This window comes from Cydia fagiglandana, chromosome 20, assembly GCF_963556715.1.
Source record: "Cydia fagiglandana chromosome 20, ilCydFagi1.1, whole genome shotgun sequence".
Classification (NCBI taxonomy): Eukaryota; Metazoa; Arthropoda; class Insecta; order Lepidoptera; family Tortricidae; genus Cydia; species Cydia fagiglandana.
Window position 1 is genome coordinate 13570826 of NC_085951.1, and position 24305 is coordinate 13595130.

At 39.2% G+C, this 24305-nt stretch overlaps 4 protein-coding genes and 1 long non-coding RNA gene across 10 annotated transcripts in view; 2 read left to right on the forward strand and 3 right to left on the reverse strand.

Annotated features, from left to right (window-relative positions):
- Positions 1–24305, forward strand: part of LOC134674463 (uncharacterized) — a 402905-nt gene that overhangs the window by 308042 nt on the left and 70558 nt on the right. The window lies entirely within an intron of this gene.
- LOC134674467 (protein I'm not dead yet) overlaps positions 1–24305 on the reverse strand; it is a 145222-nt gene that overhangs the window by 47582 nt on the left and 73335 nt on the right. For 5 of the 6 annotated variants that reach the window (XM_063532551.1, XM_063532548.1, XM_063532549.1 and 2 more), the window contains one exon: positions 18263–23973. In XM_063532551.1, the coding sequence (XP_063388621.1) occupies positions 23683–23973 (291 nt within the window). In that variant the 3' untranslated portion in view covers positions 18263–23682. Of the gene's footprint in view, positions 1–18262; positions 23974–24305 lie in introns of those variants that run through there. The other variant, XR_010099614.1, reaches the window with a different exon arrangement.
- Positions 1697–6657, reverse strand: LOC134674620 (uncharacterized). Its single transcript, XM_063532736.1, has 2 exons — positions 5450–6657; positions 1697–3634 (listed from the first exon to the last, which is right to left on the reverse strand). The coding sequence occupies exon 2, from the start codon at positions 3569–3571 to the stop codon at positions 2636–2638; it is 936 nt and encodes a 311-aa protein (XP_063388806.1). The 5' UTR covers positions 3572–3634; positions 5450–6657; the 3' UTR covers positions 1697–2635.
- LOC134674597 (uncharacterized) lies at positions 14382–16841 on the forward strand. Its single transcript, XM_063532710.1, has 2 exons — positions 14382–14538; positions 16627–16841. The coding sequence occupies exons 1-2, from the start codon at positions 14454–14456 to the stop codon at positions 16833–16835; spliced, it is 294 nt and encodes a 97-aa protein (XP_063388780.1). The 5' UTR covers positions 14382–14453; the 3' UTR covers positions 16836–16841.
- LOC134674500 (uncharacterized) overlaps positions 18263–24305 on the reverse strand; it is a 104796-nt gene continuing 98753 nt past the window's right edge. The window contains exon 2 of the long non-coding RNA XR_010099617.1: positions 18263–18463. This is a non-coding gene — a long non-coding RNA (uncharacterized LOC134674500). The remainder of the gene's footprint in view (positions 18464–24305) is intronic.

The following is a 24305-nucleotide window of genomic DNA, read 5'->3' on the forward strand; positions in this document are numbered from 1 at the left end:
CTCGTTTTCTATGGAAAGCACCACGTGATCACCCATCAGCCTTCATAGAAAATGACGTGTTGGACGCCTCGTCACAGTATTGATAGGTATACCTAACCAGTCCCATCAGAAATAGGTCGGGAATCGAGGGCGTATCATACCTTCGACCTTGCGAGGACCTTCAATCTTGGATAACGACGGCCTTCAATGAAATACTATATTCAACTCACAGTCTTTACTGGACAAGACTCGTTTCAAATCAAAGCACACGTAACGTTTCTTATCTTAAAGCAAACCAGTGGATTTGACCCAGGAACCGCCACATACGTCATCTTATCCCGTTAGTTCTCATCGTGTTCTCTTGAAGAATGATTGACAGCATAACTTCAATTGTTCTGGACTTCAATTGTTTTTACAGCGCACTTTATGACGCCTTGGCAGAAGCGTCGATCGCCACTCAGGTGTACGTAACACCCTAGTTTGCTCTATTTGTCAAAGGCTGCGTGATTAAACGCCTCTTAAAGGCGATAGATGGCAGATGGCACAATTCAGCCGTTCGCCGACATATACATATAGGCTTCAGTCTGTTCCGTGTGTGACCTCCCCTCTCTCTCTCTTCTCTTCTCTCTCCTCTTATCGAACGACCCAAGTATCGCTGGTCCGACATGATGAAGGCGGATCTGCGCGAACTTCAAGTCAACAATTGGAGAGAGGTCTCACCGAGAAAAGTGGCGCTGTCTTGTGTCAGAGGCCAAGTCTCATTTTGGGTCGCTGAGCCAACGGACTGAGTGTGTATGAGTGTGAGTACATGACTTACTTAAAACTCAGTATGACAATGGAAACATACCCTGAAGTCTACCACAATCTACTATAAAACTCGCACGGCTTGTATACAGTGATCATTCTGTTCAGAGATCTTACTAAGGAGTACAGATAGGACAGACAGACAGTCAAACAAGATGAAATACACCTGTGTTCTCCTGTGTGACTTTGACCCACCTTATGACATATAATCTCCTTTGTCTTCTAGATATTGTTTATGATATTGACATACGTGTTTTAGAAACCTAATGTCTATCCTATGTCTAATTTATCTTATGCATACTTCTAGTTAATTAAAGCCAATTTCCTTTGGTATTTCGTTTCTATGTATCAATTTAATTAACTAGAAAAATAATGACGGATCCGAAGAAAGAATCAGATGATACGTCATCGCATTTATTATCCAGATATCTTCGACCGGAACGGTTTGACGTTGAACCTACGGCCCCCGCGGCTGGAGATAAGTGGTTGCATTGGCTATATACCTTCACTAGCTTTCTCACCGAACATACTTCCACCGATGCCACGGATGATACTATAAAATTAAAACTGCTAGCGAACCATTTGTCATCTAATATTTTCATCATCATCAAAGACTGTCAAACCTATGAATCTGCTATTGCTCTCTTAGACAAAACTTTCGTGAAACCCCAAAACGAAATATTGGCTCGCCATGTCCTCGGGACGAGAAAACAAAAGCAAGACGAAAGTATTTCTGAATATTGCCGCGCCTTGCATCTTCTGGCGCAAAAGTGCAATTTCAAGTCCGTTTCAGCTGAAGAACATAAAGAACAAGCTGTACGATGCGCCTTTATATTTGGAAATTAAACGAACTTACCTGTAAGTGAAGTTCTATTTCAATTATATTAGCTGCACAAATTTCGAAATGATAATAACTATGTAGTACGCCGTACTCATACAGCTTCTGGCCATGGTATTTAGAGTATAAAGTTAAAATTTCTCAACGAGAATTTTAAAATTTTTATAATATTTCTGAACGCACTGTCTGCGCGGGCGCGCGCACGACGCTGCTACCAAGTCTACCAACCTCATTTAGTTTAGAGTAACAAGCCAAGTTATAACACTATTCACTGCCAGTGACAGCTAGGCGGGCTCTCTGTTCTTAAGCGCTTGTCACTACAAGGCGGAAAAACACATGTTATCGCATATACACATAGCTTCGCCAGCAGCACGCGCTGGCAGTGAATATGTCAGCAGATGTGACAGCTTGGCTCACAACTCAGCAAAGCCAATATTATCTTAAACTTTGACAGGGATTTTTACACTATTAGAATCCCTGGTTGTCTCAGGACAACGCGGGTAGTGGGCGGGATGGGTTATCATTTCGAAATTTGTGCAGCTAATATAATTGAAATAGAACTTCACTTACAGGTAAGTTCGTTTAATTTCCAATTATTATTACGCTGCACAAATTTCTTCAATGATAATAACTATGTAGATGTTTAGAGATATTTAAAGTTTATTTTTGGCTTTGCATTACAATCAATAATTAGCAAACCATTGCTTTACTTAAAACGTAACTGTTTAGGTATCATCAACCATGTATTTAGGTAACTCTTATAACTATCTCAAGAGATCCAGTGAGATCAACATTTACTAAACTTGACTCTCATAATTATAGTCAAATGAAACAAAAGATAATTTGTTCCTTCTTAATACTCAATTAGTACTATTTAAAAAACTTAAATTTGTATAAAACTACAACAATTAGCAGAGACAGCATGGGCTGTTCTAACAAAATCAACAACTATAGCAACACATGACGGTGCGTTGCTGCTTAAGACATATGACAATTTTGAATACTTATTTCTAATTAATCAGAAACTAAGGATCTTGCAAAATCAATATTTGGCGCTATGGGCCTATTATAAAATTTAGCAAAAACTTTGGAAGTGCCACTCCAACCTGCTGTTTTTCTAATTACATCGATATTCACTCCCAAACGATCTGCGGCTGACACCGATGCATGGCGAGTTGAATGGGAGGCGAAAATGGAGGTATCAATACCACTATCTTTTAGCATATTCTTAATCCATCTACTAATTGTTTGGGAAGTGATCTCTTTATGGGGTTTTTTGAAGGCGATAAATAATCGCTCACAACCACCACGAATATCCTTCGTCATGTTAATATAGTCTAACAATGCTTGACCTGGGCAAATATCAGGTTTTTCTTTGAAAAAAGGTAAAGATAGCACGGGTTGATATGAACCCGCTCTGGAAGTTTTGATCAAGTCTGAAATTTTGATAAGAATTTTATCAGAATAATGGTAGATGTTTGATAATTTTATCAAAGACAGGGTTTGCACTCTGTGTGCAGTAACAATAGCTAATAGAGTTACTAATTTTTTGCTTAAATTTTCCAAAGACAGATTTTTATTAGGTGACATTTTTGACAAATGATTCAATACTAATTGAGGATCCCAGGTTACACTATATTTAGGTTGTGGCGGGTTTAATCGAAAAACGCCCTTCATAAATCGTTTCACCCTATCATCTGACGAGATCTTATTTCCTAATAGAAGCACCAGGGCAGATTTACAACTATTGATACTTCCATACCCGGCTCCATCACTACACAATTCTGTTAAAAAAGCAAGCACTTCCGGAATAGAAGCCTTAAAATAATCAATATGATTTGTTCCACAATACATATACCAGCGTTTCAAGTACGTGTCATACTGCTTGACGGTGTTGGGCGCAAGGGATTCCAACATAATTTCGGCCGCACCAGACGACACGCCCCTCATAGATAGCGCTTTCCGGATAGCACCGCGGCAACCAGGATAAGACGCCGTTGAAACCGCTGGTTGCTGGAATAACATTTAAATAAATGAGTGCTAGGGCCTAATTCTATACATCTTGTTTTGACCAGTTTTGTAAAAATAGGGTACCACACCTGAGCTTGCCATTTAGGTACAATAACAATGCCTTCTGATTTTTCTAAAATAATTTTTTGCAATACCTTAGGTATCAGCGCAAATGGGGGGGAAAGCGTAGAAAAAATAAGGTGTCCATGAAATTGTGAAAGCATCTATTTGGAAAGCATCAGGGTCCCTTGTCCAGGATACATAGCGCTCACATTTTTTATTTGCGCGACTAGCAAACAAGTCTATATCTGGAATTCCAAAATACTGCAGAACGATTTCAAAATATTCATTGTTTAATTCACATTCAATTTCCGAATAAGCCTTTCTAGATTCCTTATCAGCTATGACATTGAGTTCTGATTGAATATAGGAGGCAAATATTGTGATGTGTCTCTTTTCACACCATTGCCATATTTGCCTCGCAATTGAATTAAGGTGTAAAAAACGTGTTCCCCCTAGGCGGTTAATGTATGAGATAGCTGTGGTGTTGTCTATTCTTAAAAGTATCTCACAATCGGTTAGATCAGAACAAAAAATCTTTAAACATAAAAATGCCGCCATAAGCTCCAGATAATTTATGTGATGTTTTCTCTCATCATCATTCCATAACCCAGCGGCCGTCTCATCTCCACATGAACCGCCCCAGCCTGTCAATGAACTATCACTATAAATTTCTTTGCTAAAATTATTACACTTTATTTTACATTTTGCCTTATTTATTGTTTTTAACCACCATTTTAAATCATTTTTCACACTAAGTGATATAGGCATATTGCAATCATAATTGTCATTATGTTTCTGTAAGTATTTATATTTTTGTCTTTCCAGTTCTTTAGTATACATATAACCATATTCAGTAGCAGGACAAATAGAGACAAGTAAACCAGTTAAATGTGCAAGGTCCCTAATATAACAATTTTTCAATTTAATAAATGACTTAATCTCTTGTTCAACTTTGGACTTTTTCTCATCAGGTAAGGAAAGTTGCCAATTTTTTGAATCCAATATGAAACCCAGATATTTGACAGTTCTTTGGGGTACCAGGGAGCTTTTGTCATAGTTTACTTTTAGTCCAAGATAGTTAATGGTATCAAGTGTAACTTGTATACTATTTAAACATTCATTATAAGTGCTTCCTACAATAAATATGTCATCTAAATAATTACTCAGTATGTGACCTTTGGATCTTAGATGTTTCATGACAGGTCTGAGTAGCTTAGTATATACATAAGGAGAAACATTTAGTCCAAATGGTAAGACCTGAAACTGAAATATTTCAGTTTTCCACATAAAACGTAGGTATTTTCTATAATCAGGGTGTATAGGTATTAAGAAAAAAGCATCTTGGAGATCTAAAGTGCTCATAAAGCAATTTGGTGTCATTAGCTTTATTGCAGTTCTGATGTCTTCTAATTTGAAGTGTTCAGTTGCAATAAATTCGTTAAGATTTTTTAAATTTAAAATAAATCTGTACTCTCCATTAGGTTTTGGCACGCAAAATATTTTTGACAGATATTGACCTTTACAAGGTGAACATTTTACAATAGCGCCTTTTATTAACAGCTCAGAAACAAGTTTATCTAGTATTTGAGCTTCGAGATCAGGGAAGTGATCATTTTTTGGAATAACTGATTGAATTGGCCTAGATAAAAAAGGAATTTTATATCCTGATATCCAGGACAAGACCCTTTGGTCATTGGTGACATTTTGCCATTGCTCCAAAAAATATTTAAGTTGACCACAGTAACTCATACCAACCTGATCATTTAACGGCGGCTGTTGTAATGTCGGTGAGTGCGACGCTTCTGCTGATGGTGTGGCTTGGCAGAAGAAGTGTTGTTCGGTTTCCTGTGGTATTGCTTCTGATGACCTCGGGCTCTGGGTTTGTGTGTGTTGTTGGTCGGGCCTTTGAAGTTTAAATTACTGGGTTGTATCTTCTTCGGTCTTTTTGTGTTTTTTAGGTCTTTGCTAGATTGTTCAATCGCTTTAGAAGCCTTTAATTTTTCAGCTAAGTTTTCTCCGAAAAGCCACTGGTCTACCTCACAATCTCGTAAAGTGTCGCGTGCGGTTTTGTTTTCAAGACCCGATATTATGAACATCTTCCTTAGTTGGGATTCCCTGTGTTGGTAATCACACAAGAGACGGGCAGAGTCGCTCAGGAACATAATAACCTCCTCATTACCAGGTACCAAGCACAACTTGTTAAGGGCTAGACCAATCGCGGTCAGGGCACAAGAAACTTCATTCTGCTTCATTTCGATCGCCTTGTCCCTGTGAACAAGAGTCTCGCCCGCTGCAACTTGAGCCTCTAAATTCATTTTGGGGGCTCCAATAATTTTGCAGTTATCTGGAGCGGGATATTTTTTCATAATCTTGTCTCTGTCATCTTTATTCATACCTTTCTTAATTATATCTTGCCAACGAGAAGCAACCTGTCCAAGAAGGTTTGGACCAAATGCAACCTCTTCTGGTGCATCCCCGAGCAAGGCTAAGATGTTATCACTAATATCTTCAATTGCTGAAAAATGAATAAGCACTTTTTTCTTATCGGAATTTTGTACTAAATCTTCCTTCTCTGGCGCTGCTTTCTCCGGTTCACAAGAGAGATCGTCCGCAGTTTCTATAACTATTATGGGCGATCGAGATCTACTTTTTGATGCCGAACGAGATCTACTTCTCGGCGGCGGAGATAGGGATCTTGATGTAGACCTAGAATAGGTCCAAGATCGTGATCTCGATCTCGACCTGTAAGTATAACGCGGCCGGTCATATCGGCCATGTCGATGAGACGACGCCGCACTTGACCTTGAACGTGAACATATCCTTTCTTCTAATTTGTTCTCCCAATTTTGCAATTGGGTCGCTGTCTTCTTTTCTTCTCCGCATATTTTAAGGTAATTCTTTACGTTATTTATACAAAAAAACACTTTTTATGATAAAAGACGTAATTGACGTAATGACCATAAAGCTGCATGAAAACGACAATGAGGTTGGTAGACTTGGTAGCAGCGTCGTGCGCGCGCCCGCGCAGACAGTGCGTTCAGAAATATTATAAAAATTTTAAAATTCTCGTTGAGAAATTTTAACTTTATACTCTAAATACCATGGCCAGAAGCTGTATGAGTACGGCGTACTACATAGTTATTATCATTGAAGAAATTTGTGCAGCGTAATAATAACTGGTATTCTGTCGCCTAAAATACGGGAACGTTTGCTAGAAAAATCATCTCTGTCAATGGACGAAGCTTATAATCAGGCAGTAAGCCTCGAAACTGCCGAAAAGGACTCCGAAACCATGGGTGTTAACATTCCAAGTACTTTGAATGCCTTGCCAGTATTGCCTTCACAAGAAGCTACAAATTCTCACAATGCTGCTGTTCCTGCTGTCCCAGTACCTCAACCACCAATACGACGTTGTTTCTTTTGCGGTGGTAAGGTACATCAAAGAATAAAGTGTCCCGCTTTCCACGCTCACTGCCAACTATGTACCAAGAAGGGACACTTTGCATCAGTTTGCCGGTCTCGTGACTCTCCTTCCACGAGCAATGCCATCCCGAGCATACCATCTCAAGATTCCTACGAAAACGAATATTCTGCTGCAAGTCCGTCGAGCCTGCGAAAAGCTACGGTCGCCATAACTATCAACGACACTCGCGCCGACGCTCTGATTGACACCGGGAGCTCCAAGAGCTACATTGATAGAAATATAGCACAATTAATGAAATTACAACAATATCCGCACAAAGAAACGATTAATCTAGCATCTCTAAGCAACACGTCACAAGTAGAAAGCATTTGTTTTGCTACGCTCCAAATAGATAATCACACATATAAGCAACGCCTTCTACGTATAGTAACCAACCTATGCGCGGACGTTATCGTCGGCCATGATATACTCAAAACTCACTCGAAAATCGAGCTCGATTTCGGAGGGACCAGAGAACCCTTACATATTTGCGTAATGGAAGCATCAGTACCGCCAGCATCTGTCTTACACTTATCTGCTGATATTACGCCCATCGCTATTAAATCCAGACGTCACAACAAAGACGATGAAGAATTTATTCAAGCCGAGATATCTAAACTTTCAAAAGATGGGATTATCGAGCCGAGCGTCTCTCCTTGGCGCGCTCAGGTACTAGTTGCTGGAGGTGGGTCTCATCGAAAAAGAATGGTCGTCGACTACTCCAGAACTATCAATAAGTTCACATATCTAGATGCGTATCCTCTGCCACACATTGAGTCTATAGTTTCGAAAGTAGCGAAATTCAACCACTTTAGCCAGATTGATTTGAAGAGTGCATACCATCAAGTCCCTATTCTTGAAAGAGAGAAAATATATACCGCATTTGAAGCTTGTGGTAAACTATGGCAATTTAAACGTATTCCATTTGGCGTCACTAACGGAGTTGCCGCTTTTCAACGCACTCTCGAACACATAATTGGAAAAGAACATTTACAAGGCACCTTTACTTATCTTGATGACGTTACAGTCTGCGGTAAAAACAAAGAAGAGCACGATAAAAACTTACAACAATTCATGGCCGCTGCTAAGAAGTACAATCTCACACTAAACGAACAAAAATGTAATTTCAGCAAAAGTTCCATCAGCCTCCTTGGATATACTGTCAGGGACAACGTTATTGAACCAGATAAAGATCGACTGGAGCCTCTAATAAAACTACCGTTACCGCGCAATACTGCAGAATTGAAGAGAGCTCTAGGGCTATTTGCTCACTACGCTAAATGGGTCCATAACTTTTCGGAAAAGATTCAACCTTTGATTAACAATTCCAACTTCCCTTTAGACGCAAATGCTCAGCGTAGTTTTCAACTTCTTAAATCTGATATTAAAAAGGCAGCATTGGTTGCTATTGACGATAAAGAAACCTTGACGGTGGAGACTGATGCATCACGGCCTGGCCACGACATTGGTCTAAGGCGATCGGCGGCGGCGACCGGCGGTAAGTCGCAAAAACAATAACCCGGCGACGCATAATGCATGCCACGAGCCTTGTCGCTGAGCGGCAACGCGCGCGGCGTGCACCGGGCGACCGGCGGCGGCGGCGAGCGGGGAGGGGCGCGACTCGAACATTTGTATCGGGCAGCGCGGGCGATGCCACGACCAGTGTTGCCAGATGGTCACAAAAGTCACAATTTTCGTGAATTTTGGCCTTCTCGTGTGACATGTGCGTGACTTTCGATCATGAGGCAATTTTTGTGACTTTTTAAGCTAGTCGAATTTTGGACAAGTTGAATTCTGCAATTCGTATTATTTAGGAACGCAGTGAACGCACCCAAGTTGACACTTGCACTGGCACTTTGACATTAAGCCCCCTCCAGACTATGTGCGTGAATCGCGGGCGAAGCCGCGAACGCAAGTGTGGCGTCGATTTCGCAGATTGTTCACGCCTTCGCGCCTTGTTCTCCGTTTTTTGTCGGTATTTCGGCCCGCGTCAAAAGCCCCCTCCAGACTATGTGCGTGAATCGCGGCGCGACGTCGCGGAGCGAACATATCGCGAAGTTGATGTATGACTCCACACTCGCACACTTCACGGCGATTTCGCAGTTTGGTTTGCGGCAAGATAGCGGAAAAGCATCAGCTGATCGAGTTTAACTGTTAGTTATCTATGGCATCATACGTGATTTAGCTGTTTTTCCATTTTGATTTCTTGTGAAACCGTAAAATATAGCTGCTTAATGTAATATAATCATAATATAATTAATATTTATCTGGCCACAGAAGAGCCAAAATAGTGTGTAATGTGGAGTCTTGCAAGTTCGCGCTTCGCGTCTCGAACATATGAGAACGAGATTGAAAGATTGATCCTTGTGTGTGTTTTGAGTAATCTTTTTTGACCTTAGGTTCATGTTGATCAGACAGTGCTATTGTATGCGGCGCGCTCTGTGCGGAAAAATCGGACGAACTTAACGTACCCAGTCAAAATTATTTATGAGTTTTAGTAGTAGTAGTAGTAGTAATCACTTTATTGTACACAACACAGGTTTACAAAAATAAATTACAGTAATGTAAGTAGTTGTAAGTAGTTTTGCTCGCTTAACCCACATTTTTTTGTAAGTTGCTAAGTAATTGTCATAAATATCAACTGAGCATATTAATGCCTCTGCTTACAATTTTGTAAAGTTAAAAATAATTAATACCATTTTTTCATAATTACATGCAAATTAGAGCTACATATATGTATACATAGTTTTTTTAATAAGTTTTTTTATTAAACGTTGATTAATTTGAAGATTTTCGAAATAAAACATGACGTAGGTACTCTAAATAAGTAGTATATACGGAATTCTTAGAGATTTGTGCTCAAAATAACACATTTTTTATTACTTTATCGAATCTCGATCTCGTCGAGATTAATCTCGATCTCGAAAGTGTGACGGTCGAGATCTCGAAACACCCTATCAGGGGGCCGATTTTTGAATTTCGATCACTCGATTTCGTCACTCGAAAATCGGTGGAAAACGGCGAAATGCTAATTTTTGAAATACGAGCGATCAAATTTTGGAATCTAGTGGTATTGACCACTCGATTTCAATTCTATTAGTAGAATTTAAACGCCTAGTAGTGGAGATATCATTTAACAAAATACACGAAATCGAGTGGTCGAATTTCAAAAATCGGCCCCCTGGATTCAGATTTTTCGTGCGAGACCTCGAATCGTCAATCTTGGTGCGAGATTGCATTCCCTAACCTGGAGTAACCATAGTTACCAGTATAATTTGACGCTAGGTTAACGGTTTAACTGCTTAACCCTGAGTTAATAGGATGGTGCAAGTGGGCCTAAGTAATTTAAGTTATTTTACAAATGTTACTTTAATTGTTACTTAATTGTTCGATTTTATAGTAATACAACCCAGCCGCAGCTCCTCTCGCGTAAATGAAATAAAGAGTTTGCCTTATGTTTATTTAAATACGGACATTATTATGTATTCAACCCTGCCAGGGTTTATAACTGTGACAGCGATTTCTTATTTAATTGTCGCCGTTACTTGGATAACTTAACTTACTTGGAGTGTCTTAGCCAAATAAAATAAAATAAATGCCAAATTTTCCTTCGTGTAAAAAAACGCCGAAATAACTGTATACCAACATGACAAACATAATTTAGGTTAGGTTACCACCGAAACGAAACTAACCGAGAGTTGCCGAGAAACGGCTGATTGTCGTAAAATAAAGATTGTTATGAAAATTTCTTTTGCTTATTGTAAATTAAATACGCATCGAAAGCGATAGTTTTTATGTTTAGATAATAGATTGGAACAGTTTTTTCTCATCATACGAATATCAAATATTTGAGAAAAGTGTCAAAAACTTTTTTAGAAATTTGTAAGGCGCCATCTCGCTTCTTCCTTGGTTTTTTATCCCGTTCTGGTTTTTCGATTTTATATATATGATGATGATGATGATAGATGATAGACAAGCATATTGGATGAACATATTGTAATTAAATAAATACTTTATTTTGTTTTATTTGTTAGGAAAACGCATGCGGCCCGCGAAAGTCCCACTTGCGCCCCGCGAGTCTCCCTGGTTATTTTGTATGTAATATTGACAAATGACAATGGCTGATAAAGACATAAATATTAGCAAAGTGCGGCCCGCGTCCACTTCGTTAACTGCTATGTGGCCCTTGGCTGCTAAAAGGTTGCCGACCGCTAAGCTAGAGTAACAAGTTGTAGGTGATAACATAGAAACAGTGATTTTGGCTCAAAATAAAAAAAGCGGCCAAGTGCGAGTCGGACTCGCCCATGAAGGGTTCCGTAGCAGCAAGTAACATAATAAAATTGCGGTTTACGATTTATGACGTATTAAAAAAAATCTACTTACTAGATCTCGTTCAAACCAATTTTCGGTGGAAGTTTGCATGATAATGTACATCATATATTTTTTTTAGTTTTATCATTCTCTTATTTTAGAAGTTACAGGGGGGGGACATACATTTTACAACTTTGGAAGTGTCTCTCGCGCAAACTATTCAGTTTAGAAAAAAATTATATTAGAAACCTCAATATCATTTTTGAAGACCTATCCATAGATACTCCACACGTATGGGTTTAATGTGTTATCACGAAGGTTGATATGGGGCTGCAGCAGTGCGCGTCAGTTAACGTCTCTGGCTCTCTGGCGATCAAAGGGTTAACAATTCTTCACATACTAGTAATTACTCCGTTTACCCTTCATTCGCACGAGCGCTTTTTCAACGCGCGTTAAAAAAGCGTTTGAACGACACAAATGGAAACATAATGTATTTGTTCACACGATGGCGGTGGCCATTTTATCTTGGTCGTTAAATCTAATTTAGAGTGCGGACAGGTTCAAGCTATTTTTTAAAGCGCGATGTAAAAGCGCTCGTGTGAATGAGGCCTTAAAGTTAGTTGATTTTTACTGTCACAATGAAAAGATATTTGTACAAAAACTAAACATATTTATTTATCGTCTCAATATAATATATCTAACAGTAGTTCTGAGACTAAACTTCTCGCCTCCAACAACATCTACAATTCTATAGTTCGTTTTTTTTAGCATTAGAATGAACTCCACAGAAGTAAGCGTACAGTTTTTATCAGGCTCTTTAATTATTAATAATTATTGAATTATCTAATGTAGCATGGTCAATTCATATAATTTATTTCAAATTATTACCGCTAAAAGTGCCGGATATGGAACCACAAGCTTACTTCTACGAAGTTCTTTCTAATGCTAAAAAAAACGAACTATACACATTCAGGCGCTCAATTAAAATAATTACTTAAAAAATAAATTCACTGTCAAATGAAAATGCTTTTTTTTGTTATCGACATGAAATAAATATCCACCAGAAAATTACATATATATATATATATATATATAGATGGTCAAGCAAATCTTGTCAGTAGAAAAAGGCGCGAAATTCAAATTTTCTATGAGACGATATCCCTTCGCGCCTACATTTTTCAAATTTGCCGCCTTTTTCTGCTGACAAGATCTGCTTGACCAACTTTAGATTATTTCCATTCCGTCTCACTAGTGGTCTGTAAAATAACACGGGTGATGGAGTTGACACGTTGTTAGGTTATCTTGGAAATGTTCGTCTATTATTATATCCAATGGATAAGATGATTACCCATAGCAATTTACATTTTCCCGATTACCGGAACCTAATTTAAAGCCCGCTACACACTCGTGCGCGAATCGCGGCGCGAAGACGCAAACGCAAGTGTGGATCAGGCTTAATAGGGAATATTCCGCGAAACTCTGCGTAGGGGGCGCTACTACCACAATTCATCACAATCTGGGGGTTTACCGCGAAACGAGAAAATCGAAATTTCGTTATCTATCTCTCTATCACACTTGTATATTCGAGCGATACACCGATACGATACAGACGCAAATAACTAAATTTCGATTTTTGCGTTTCCCGGTAGGCCCTAGTTAACATTAATGTCATATTTTATTGTCTGTGAAAACTTGTCAAAAAACAGTTTAAGGCACAGTAACATGTACCTACTATCTAGCTTAGTGCTGCACTCTGGCGGCAGAACATTGCAGTAATACCCCCTATTGGGAAAAACCGGAAAATAATTCAATCATTTATGTTAATGTGTTAATTAGGGTTCCGTACCTAAAATTGAAAAAACGGAACCCTTATAGGATCACTTTGTTGTCCGTCTGACAAGACCCTTTATCTCGGGAAAATTGCACGAGGAGGTACAGAGTTGAAATTCGTTGAAGCTGTAAAAAAATTAAACTTCTAAGTTGATGTAAAATAAAAGAAACGGCCGTTTATGCCGCAACTAGTGCCTACGCCAATTCTCGGGATTAGTTGTCAAGCGGACCCCATGCTCCCATGAGCCGTAGCAAAATGCATTAGCATTATTATTATGACGTATGTATGTAAATGTGGTAAACGTTTACGACTGGTTATTCCTTTTTACTTTGACTTCTGACGTTCCCGTTTATATTATAATTGCTTTTCTATTATAGATAAGGATTAGCAAGTGTCACCTTGTGTTGACCCCTAATGCGTGTTCGCATTATACATCTTACTCGTTGCTAGAACGGGTCGGATCCGCGCCGAGGAGTTAGATTACTCTGGCGCAAAATTTAAATTGGCAAATTTTAGAAAATCTCGCATGTCCGAGCCTAAAATCGAGCTCGTTTTGCTCGCCGAACCTCATTAAACTTCTACCTAACAAACCAACTGAACATGTACTCTTTCCGAAAATAAACTCGCTGAATCAGATGGAGTACACGGTATTTGACAGCATACCTACAGATTTAAGGATGACTTGACACCACGTGATCATCAGCCGTCATAGAAAATGACGTCTCGGACGCCTCGTCACAGTATTGATAGGTATACCTAACCAGTCCTAATCAGAAATATACATATAGGCTCTAGTCTATTCCTGTCCGTGTATGACCCTCTTCCAACAGGAATACGTCTTATCGGATCGCTAGTACGACTTGGTGGAGGCGATCCGCGCGAACTTCGAGTCAACAATTGGCGAGAGGTTTCACCCAGAAAAGTGGCGCTGTCTTGTGTCGGAGGCCAAGTCTCATTTTGGGTCGCTGAGCCAACGGAGTGAGTGTGTATGAGTGTGAGTGTATGACTTACATAAAACATCCAGTATGACAATGGACACAAACCGAGAAGCTCAATCTACTATAAAACCAGCACGACTTACATACAGTGATCATTCTGACCAGTGATCTTAAGTACTACGGAGTTCGGACAGGATAGACAGACAGTCAAACAAGATGAAATATACCTGTGTTCTCCTGTGTGCTCTTCTGGCGGTCTGCGTTAGCGGGAAAGAACTTGATCTTGCTGATATCATAAAAAGTAAGTTAACTCATTTACCACATCTTAAACCTTTATCTTAAATACTTTATAGTTTTAATTTTTATTTGTGCTAGTAGCGGATGGCGCTGGGTCTAAGGGCCCCCCCACATCTGGCGTCTTTCGAGCGTCGGCGTCTACTATTCTATGGCCGACGTCGACGCAACTGCGCAGCGACGTCATTTTCCATAGCGCTGGACCGACGCCGACAGACGCCGACGCTCGAAAGACGCCAGATGTGAGGGGGGCCCTAAAATACGGCGTTGCATGAACAAGAGATTTCCTTTGGCAGGATTGGTCCTTAGGACCCAGGGATGGATTCAAGAAGTGGAGCCGAGATTTTTTATGTAAATTTTTAGGGGGGGGGGGGCTCTCAACTTGATCTTGATATCTGTATCATTTAAGCTAGGTACTAGGTCAAGTTTGGTATCGTTTCGGTATAAATCGGGGGTGCCGAATTAATTTCTGATATCATAATGACACCATTCCGAAGTAAAAACACATAAAATATGAAAAAAATACTTTTTTTTAATTCCTCTTCACGCTTAAACTGCTGAACCAATTTAGTTAAAATTTGGTACAGAGATAGTTTGAGTCCCAGGGAATAACATAGCATACTTTTAATCTCAATAATCATCCCTTAAGGGTGTGAAAAGGGAGGAGGAAATTTGTATGGGGATTCAATAACCGCTGAACCGATTTAGATAAAATTTGGTATAGAGATAGTTTGAGTCCCAGGGAAGAACAAAGAATAGGTTTTATTCCAAAAAAATACCTTAAAAATGAAAGGTAAGGTGTAGGATTGTATGGGAAATCAATAAACGCTGAACCGATTTCGATGAAATCTATGTCTACATCTTTGATTTAGTTGAAAATGACACTAAACTAATTCATTTTCTCTCAATAAAACTTATTGTATATTTATTTATATTTATTTATTTACACTTACCTATATATAAAAAATAAAATAAAATGCATTTATTTCAGACTAATAAGTGTCCATAAGTGTGTTAATAACAAGAAAATATTTAAACAACTATATTAGTACCTAAACCTAAGTGAAGCGAGGACCAGTGCCTGACTAGGCCACTGTCCCACCTCCCCGCTACTACGCTCAGGAGGCTGTGGCGGCTGTCGCGGACTCTGCGGAGCGTCGCGGCGCAGCGCTTGCGCAGCGTCGCATGAAAACCGTCAACGTGCGCGTCCGCCATGAATCTAGGATATACCTGGATCTGGCATGAGTGGTGGGGGTAACTGACAGAACGGGATAGTCTTATGTAACTTTCAGTACGAGTAGCAGAGAAAGCGGTATTATTGCTTGTCCTTGTCACAGTCTCACTTTTTGTTTGTTCCCCACCTTTTTATTAGTATGGAGAATGGTGGGCAACAAATGAATTCGACCAATCACAGTGTCGCATTTGCGTATGTTTTGTCCCTCACGGAGGCACGCGTATACCGATGCGCGATCCTACCTTCTATGGCGTCCGCGAACATGGCAGACGCGCTGCAATGCCGCGGCAGCCGCAAGAGCACCCTGAAAGCGTCATTATATTGCACCCGCAATTAATATATATTTCGGGGTCCCTCGGAAACGGCTCTAACGATTTGGTATAATATGGGGGTTTTCGGGGCGAAAAACTGATCTAGCCTAGGTCTTATCTCTGGGAAAACGCGCATTTTTTTGTTTTATATGTTTTCCGAACACAGCTCGGTCTCCCAGATATTCATTTACTACCACGCACTACCCTATTTATGTTTTTTTTAGTATACTTAAGGTAAACGTACTAGTGTTCGACATGCTAATGCCCAATAGATGACACTTTGCTGTCACCTCTATTGACAATAACTTAAGTTTCAAGATGACATGTACTGGGACCGCGTCGAGCACCAGTACGTTTACCTTACCTAGTGGTTTTTACTTTTTAGTTTTACTTACACAACAGTTAAAATGTTATATTTTACTTCCTAAGGCCAACAAGCCAACCAACCAATACCTACCTACTCGTACCAATGGTTTTTCGAAACATAATATGTACGGAATATCATCTTATTGTTAGTGTTTGTAGGTACTAAAATCAACCATTTTTTCAGAGGAATGTCCTCCAGGCGAGCGCTCTGTATACCGCTGCCCGCGCATGGAACAGCCCGACTGCCAGACCCCCTACCCGCACGCCTTCAGAGACCTGGCGATACATCCTTGCTTCGAGGCTGACTGCTTCTGCGAGCTCCCGACAGTCAGGGACCGCAGCACTGGCAAGTGTGTGCATCTTTACCAGTGCCCGAAGTACGAGAAACAGTAGTTATTGGTAACAACGAGCCATTTGACAAGTAGAAATAAAGAAACTACGAGACTAAGTATATTGTATTTTTTACCGCCATACACTGAGAGAAAAGTACAACAAAAACACACTTAGAATTACAAAAATAAACTTAATCCGGGGACAAGGAGAGTTAGGAACAAATTGACTTTTGCAATTTCTATTAGTTCTTGCAATTTCTATTATCTGTTTGTTGAAATTATATTTGGGATTACTGAGCTGTTTGTAGAAATAAATAAACTTTACAGAAATAGTGAAACGTCGATAATTATTACTAAAACTTCATTTTTTCCCCCAGTACAGAACTGTTTTTTAATTTCTGGTGATCATCTACACTGATTCTCAGTGTAACCTAAGTTTGACTGTTAGAAAAATTAAAGAGTACCTATAATGAAAGAAAATAGAAAATAACACAGTACCTATGCTAGTTACTCATCTACAATGTAGTGATTGATTGACAAAGGAGCAAATCTTCATATTTTACGAATCCCGCTTGGAGCTTTTTCAAACATTTAGATATGTTTGAGAAGCAGTAGGTACCGTGGGGAAAGCCATATAAGCCGCGCGTGGCGCTGTCGTCACCTAGCGGCCATATCTGTGCTGATCGTAACAGACGCGTTTTGTTAGAGGGTGAGTCTTTTGTACCTAGTACTATTATTTATTTTGTGGTTATACTAACTTACACACATTTAAATTTATCTCACAAAGGATACATTTTACAATATGTACAAAACTTAAGAAACTAAAACCCGTTCTGAGCCATGCCGGGTCCAAAGGTCCCCATCACACTAGCATGTATGGCGATGGAGACCTGTCATGTCTGGACAAGCCATGACTCAGAACGGGGGTCATTCCCCTTCTCCCTGAGGCGTTTGCCAAGCTCTCTGAAGAGCTCACGTGCCTCCCGTCCCCAGGGCCCGGCTGTCTCGACAGCGACGGGCACGAAGTCGTAAGTGGCTCCCAAGGCAGAGTATTTTTCTCGCTTGTTTTAGTTTGTTAGTTTCCAATCCAATGTAAGTTAGACTTAATCAAAACCAAAATATTAAGTACTTTGCTTTGCTTTTGTTTTTTGTAGACTTAGATTAGAAGATCGTGGTTCCCTCACACATGTCGACGCGGAATCGGCAAAATCCTATAGGAGAAAGCTTTATCTCCGCGCAATAAGAGCAAAGTCGTCGTTCGGCTCGGCGCGCATCGGCCGGCACCTGCCGACGCGTCGTCTTTTTCGCTCTTATTGCGCGGACATAATGCTTTTTCCTATCGGCGTTTACCGAATGCGCGTCGATATATCTGGGGAGACCCTAAGAGCGACGGCTGATAACTTTTAACTTTACTACTACGTACCGATAACTATTATTACATTGTTGAAAGTGTTGAAACCAACACTAGATCAATAAAAGAAACACAACTAAAAATTTCAACCATTTATTTCTTAAAATAACAACAATACAAATTAGTTTTTGCTATTTACACAATGAGTTTTAATATTTGAAACAATTTGAAGTGGAGTTCAAAAAATAACTTACAAATGTGTCAGCACCTCAAATAATTTCAATACATCTACATCTGAGACAACAAATAATATATGATCACAATATAGGCATTTATACCTATACATTATAACACCATATACTTTTCTTCACATACTAGTAACTACTCCGTTTAAAGTTAGTTGATTTTTACTGTCACAATAAAAATATATTTGTACAAAAACTAGACATATTTATTTATCGTCTCAATATAATATATCTACAGTAGTTCTGAGACTTCTCGCCTCCAAAAACATCTTCACATTCACACGTCAGGCGCTCAATTAAAATAATTAAAAAATAAATTCACTGTCAAATGAAAATGCAATTATTTGTCATCGACATGAAATAAATATACGGCCAGCGGGCGTAGCATGGTTTCGTTTATATCACCTGTCACTATGCCCGTCACTTTCGTACTTACACTTGTTAGAACGTGACTGACATGGTGAAAAGCGATAAAAATGCGACCGTGATACCGCCGCAGATTCAGCATTATATCCGCTCTTAAACACTGTTTTATATATGTCGGCGGCCGATCGTAAGATCAGGATATTGTGAAATTCCTAGGCATATCGTGAAACGTGAAAATCTTTGACTCGTTCTTTGAGTAGACGGAGCCCCGCCACGTGGGGCTCCTATTTCTGGGCAGTGTGCCCTTCGGGCATCTGAAGCAACCTAACGAACCTATTCCACCTATATATTCGTTTAATGTGACTATCGTCAAAACATTACACGGGAACATTACGATCTGCCTGATCTTACGATCGGCCGCCGACATATATTACCTTAAACGTTCTAGCTAAGAGATTTGAAATAGAGGCGGATTGTCAATGTAAACTAAAGCCACAGTAAAATATACTGCCATCTTTCGTCAGAAGATTAAAACTGTTAGAACGCCATTTGACTTTGATCCTTATTCCACTGATATGTGTTAATATGTTAAATATTTAAATTAACGCCATGTACTCGACATTAGGCCAAAGGTATGGAGCAATCTTTTCGAGCGATGACGCCATAACCTTCGGCCTACTGTCGAGTAGATGGCGTTAATTTAAACATTTAACAAATTAACACATATCAGTGAAAGAATAAGGGTCAAAATCAAATGACGTTCTAACAGTTTTACCCCTTTATTCATAAACGTTTACTAAAGTTGACAAGCCGATAATAATCGTTTTCAACCCTTTCCATCATACCAATACGTCGGAAAGGGACAAACGATTATTATCGGCTTGTCAACTTTAGTAAACGTTTATGAATAAGTGGGTTAATCTTCTGTCGAAAGATGGCGGTACATTTACTGTGGATACATAATTTACCATGACAGTAACTCTCTATACACTCTAATCTCTTTGGTCCTAGTGAACGATACGCTAACGCCCAATAGATGACACCTGCTTTCAAGTTTTTTTTTCAAATGCCGTATTTGGCGTAGTTGTCACGATTTCGCGTTGGCGTTAATCGCCGTCTGTGGCGTTGAAAAAGGACTGTTGCTGTATGAGTAAGAGCGAGATGCACTGCCTTGTAAAATACTGTCCTAAATATTTTGGTCTTGAAACTTATTATTATGGCAACTCGCAACAGCGCCTGAAATTTATTGCACTTGTACAAAACTATTTAAATGTATATAATATATAATTATATTATGTTTGTAACAATTTCGTTCTGAAATGCAACTTTTTTTCTCTGGCAGCTTCGGACATTTGTATTAATTGAGTTTACTGACAAACTTTATTAACCTTTTCGCCGCCACGTCAATGAAATAATAGAGTGTCATCAACGCCACGTCAAAAATTGCACGTATACAAACCTGACCAAAACCACGACTTGATATCAAGTCGTGGCGTGTGGCGCACGATATGTACTGACTTTATATCAAGTCAATGGCGGCGAAAGGGTTAAATATGTATTACAAATAAAAATATACAAGTCAATATACCCATAGTCAACTCAATTCTGTTTTGTTTAAAAAATAGAGATTTTCTTAAGGCACTCAATATATAAAATTATTATAAACAGCTTCAGGTATCACAATTATGCTACCATAACATAACTTATTCATTTAATGACTATTATTCGGGCTGATTCTAATAATAAAATTAAATATTTTGTCACAATGTATTTTCGAAAATATATATTATCTTGATTGTATAAGTATACAAGGGTCTGTCAAGAAATATAAATCGGATTTAACACTTTTTTAAGATTTTTTTTATAACTGTTAATTTCTTTTTCTATAACAAATTGACACAATATGGAATTTAAACTGTTGTGTGACATTCTAACATTGAATAATTGTACGGTACGCGATACACGGCCGTCGTGAACGCTGCCCGCACTGTTAGTGCTTGAGAAAGGAGACCTAGGCTCTCCGAAACGTGTCGCGCGAGTGACTTAAAACAAGTGAGTCTAAACCGTAAAATTATTCAATGGCCCAATATGCTCAGAAAAAACTCTCAATCTCCGACTCTGCACAGACTTTGCTACGATAAAGTGTGTAAATGTCACCAACGTAAGTTCTATGAAAATATGGCGTTTATTATGGTACACCCACACTTCGTCAAAGTCGTTACAGAGAAGGAAATTTAGACGGACTATTTACACAATACAGTATTTTTTTATCAATTGAAGTTTCACATCAATTAAATTATTTGAGCATAAATTTCAACAAGATTGTGGCACCAAATAAAGCATCATTAAAATGAGTATAGCCTCCTAAGACCCAGATAGCCATGCAAAATTTGCCACAGAAATTTGAACCTACAACTTAGGAAATAGAGTTGATTTTGCGTTGTTCAAAATCTGAACGAAACAGAGCAAAAGCAACTCTGTTCCAATCGAATATGATTTAAATTTCATTGAACTGAATAAGTACTGTAGGTAGGACAATGGGCCTTAGGCGGATAGAACAGTAAACCCTTACACCAAACTCATTGAATCATAATTCGTTTAAATATATATAAATCAAAGACTTACTTATTGTAGAACGGTAAGTCTAAGATAAACAGCGTGAGTAGATAGCACTTTACGGCGACCAGAGGCAGACGTGGCTCACTCCGCGATTTCGTCGCTTTGCTGCAGGTAGCTAAAAATACATCCGTTCCACACCAATTTTGGTGGCTAACCATAAGCCGCGCGTGGCGCTGTCGCCACCTAGCGGCCATATCTGTCCTGATCGTAACAGACGCGTTAGGGAGTGGGTCTTCTGTACCTAGTACTATTATTTATTCTGTGCCAGAGGTAACTCTTTTGACAACCCCATAATGTACGGATCCGTAAAGCGACATCTATGTCAGCAGTCAATTTCGAAGATTTTTTTAGACTTAACTCTACTACAATAAATAATTCTTTGGCATAAAATAGAACCTACGTACTCTTCAATATCAACTACTTATTAGAATAGTTCAACCATTGATTCGTTTTTTCTTCATATCTATTGAAATATAGCAAAAGCATTCGGAAATAGGATTGTATATTAAATCCATCACAGCGGGTCATAAAGGCATACATAATAAAATATAAATAATATACATGGTGTTGTTTTCAACAAGTTAATCACTCTATGAAATAAACATGTAGGCCATATAAAGAAATGTGAGAGGCCATAGGAAATATCGGGCAAAATATAAAATGGCAAATTTTTGCCATTTTGGAAATTGCCCCATAGTAAAATTATTCAGCTACATAATCACTGTGTGACAGGAATCAATAGGTATAATATATGTAGAGAAAATAATTATCATTAGGATATAGACATGTATAAAATGCTATTAGAGAGAGTCAGAGGGTGTTATGCTCTTATGCAAACTTTAGAACTGAAAATGAGAACGCACATACGCGTTTCTGGCAGTAGCTTATTTAATTTGACCGCTGTGTCGGTGGGCATGAGATGTAAATGCTATTTTTAATATTTAGACAACATGGACATAATTAGGAAAAAGGATCCAACCCACAAAATCTGTTAAACCTTTGAACCTTAACGGAGTGCATTAAGAGCCAACAGGAGTGGTCATTTCTCCATACAAACGTACTCCTCGTTTTCCTCCGTGAGTTTTGATGCTAGAGCAATGATTTTTTCAACACAGATTAATATTGTCAATATCTGTGTCGGACCGTTTTGCTTTTTTTGATATTTTTGTTTTTTAAGGCGCTAGAGCCCTTCAAAAATGGCCAAAATGGCCTAATTGACTATGCCGCAATGAGAGGCGTGGTATTCAAAACTGATATCAATTAGCCAAAAAAGCAAAACGGTCCGACACAGATAATTTCATAATCATTTCCAAATTTGGTTACGATTAGTTAAGTTTTGGAGGAGGAAACAGTCGAGTACTAAATCTCGATTTTTGAGATTTTTACGCAGGATTTTTCGCCTTGTCCTTATCGCACTAGTTTTAGGAGCCGCTTCCGTTAGCAAGACGGAAGCGGCTCCTAATATACCTAAAATATTTAAAACTCGGCTCCTGTTTCGTCTTAAGGCTGATATTGCGCTGTAGGCGCATACGTCCATTGACGTCTTTGCCCATTAGCGGTCAAAGGGTTAATACAATCTTAACTTACTGTCAAAAACATGAGGACAAGATTTATGGTGCCCCCTTTTTGTTAACTACGTCCAAATATCAATCCATCATGCAGTATAATGTTTCACTTAGCTGGTCAAGCAAATCTCGTCAGTAGAAAAAGGCGCGAAATTCAAATTTTCTATGAGACGATATCCCTTCGCGCCCACATTTTTGCCGCCTTTTTCTACTGACAAGATCTGCTTGACCAACTATATGTTGCTTAGGGTGTTTCCCCCGATTTAAAACATGAACTGGAAGATATCCTTAGTAAATAAATACAAAAATATATATAAAAAAATATATCCCATTACAATGATTTGAATAAAAAATTATCCCTTCATTCCTAGTACAAAATGCTTGTTCAATGCATACAAAATTTATGTCGAAAATATGTAATAGGTTTGTTTCTTAGAATACACGCGAGGTTGTTGTGGGGGGAGGGGGGTAGCCAAAAACCTCACCAAATATAAATAGGTATCACCAAGGTGGAGGGTGATTTGTTCACAACCCCTAAGGCGCTGTTTCCATATAGCTTCAATTTGAAATGAACCTTATCGACAACCAACAATGTTGTAACATTTAGGTTGAAAACGTCACAAATGTGTCGTTCCACGGCAAAAGGTAGCTTATGACGGCTGGCGCTTACGTCGCATAGCGCCGCAATAATATTAGAGCGGCGTTAATAATAGCGTAAGCGCCAACCGCTATAAGGTACCTTTACCTGTGGGACGTCACAAATTATCTCTTAGCCACATACTCACAATTGATTAGACCCTTCAACGCCATATTACTCTGCGCTAAGCTACATCCAAACCTGTTGGTACCGTTCAAGATATCACTAGTGGTAGTGTTATTACAGGAGAGCTGTAGGCCGGGGGTCTTGGGGGTGGTGGGGGGTTGGGGGGCGTCGTCGAAGAGGTGGAGGGCTTCGATGTCCTCGCGCTTGAAGATGAGGGTGTCGCCGTAGAGCGGGTAGGAGCCCCATACGACGAGGGTGGTGATGATTTTGGGGCCGATGCCGCCGATGGCCTGAAAAGAAAAGTTTAAGATCAAAACTTTTGACGACCGGTCTGGCCTAGTGGGTAGTGACCCTGCCTATGAAGCCGATGGTCCTGGGTTCGAATCCCGGTAAGGGCATTTATTTGTGTGATGAGCACAGATATTTGTTCCCGAGTCGTGGATGTTTTGTATGTATTTAGGTATTTATATATTATATATATCGTACTCTGAGTACTCCGCAAATTGTCAGTTATTTGTTGACATAAAAAATAATGAAAAACCAGCCAAGTGCGAGTCGCACCTAGCACTAGGGTTCCGTACCATTACGCAAAAAACGGCAAAAAACACGTTTGATGTCATGG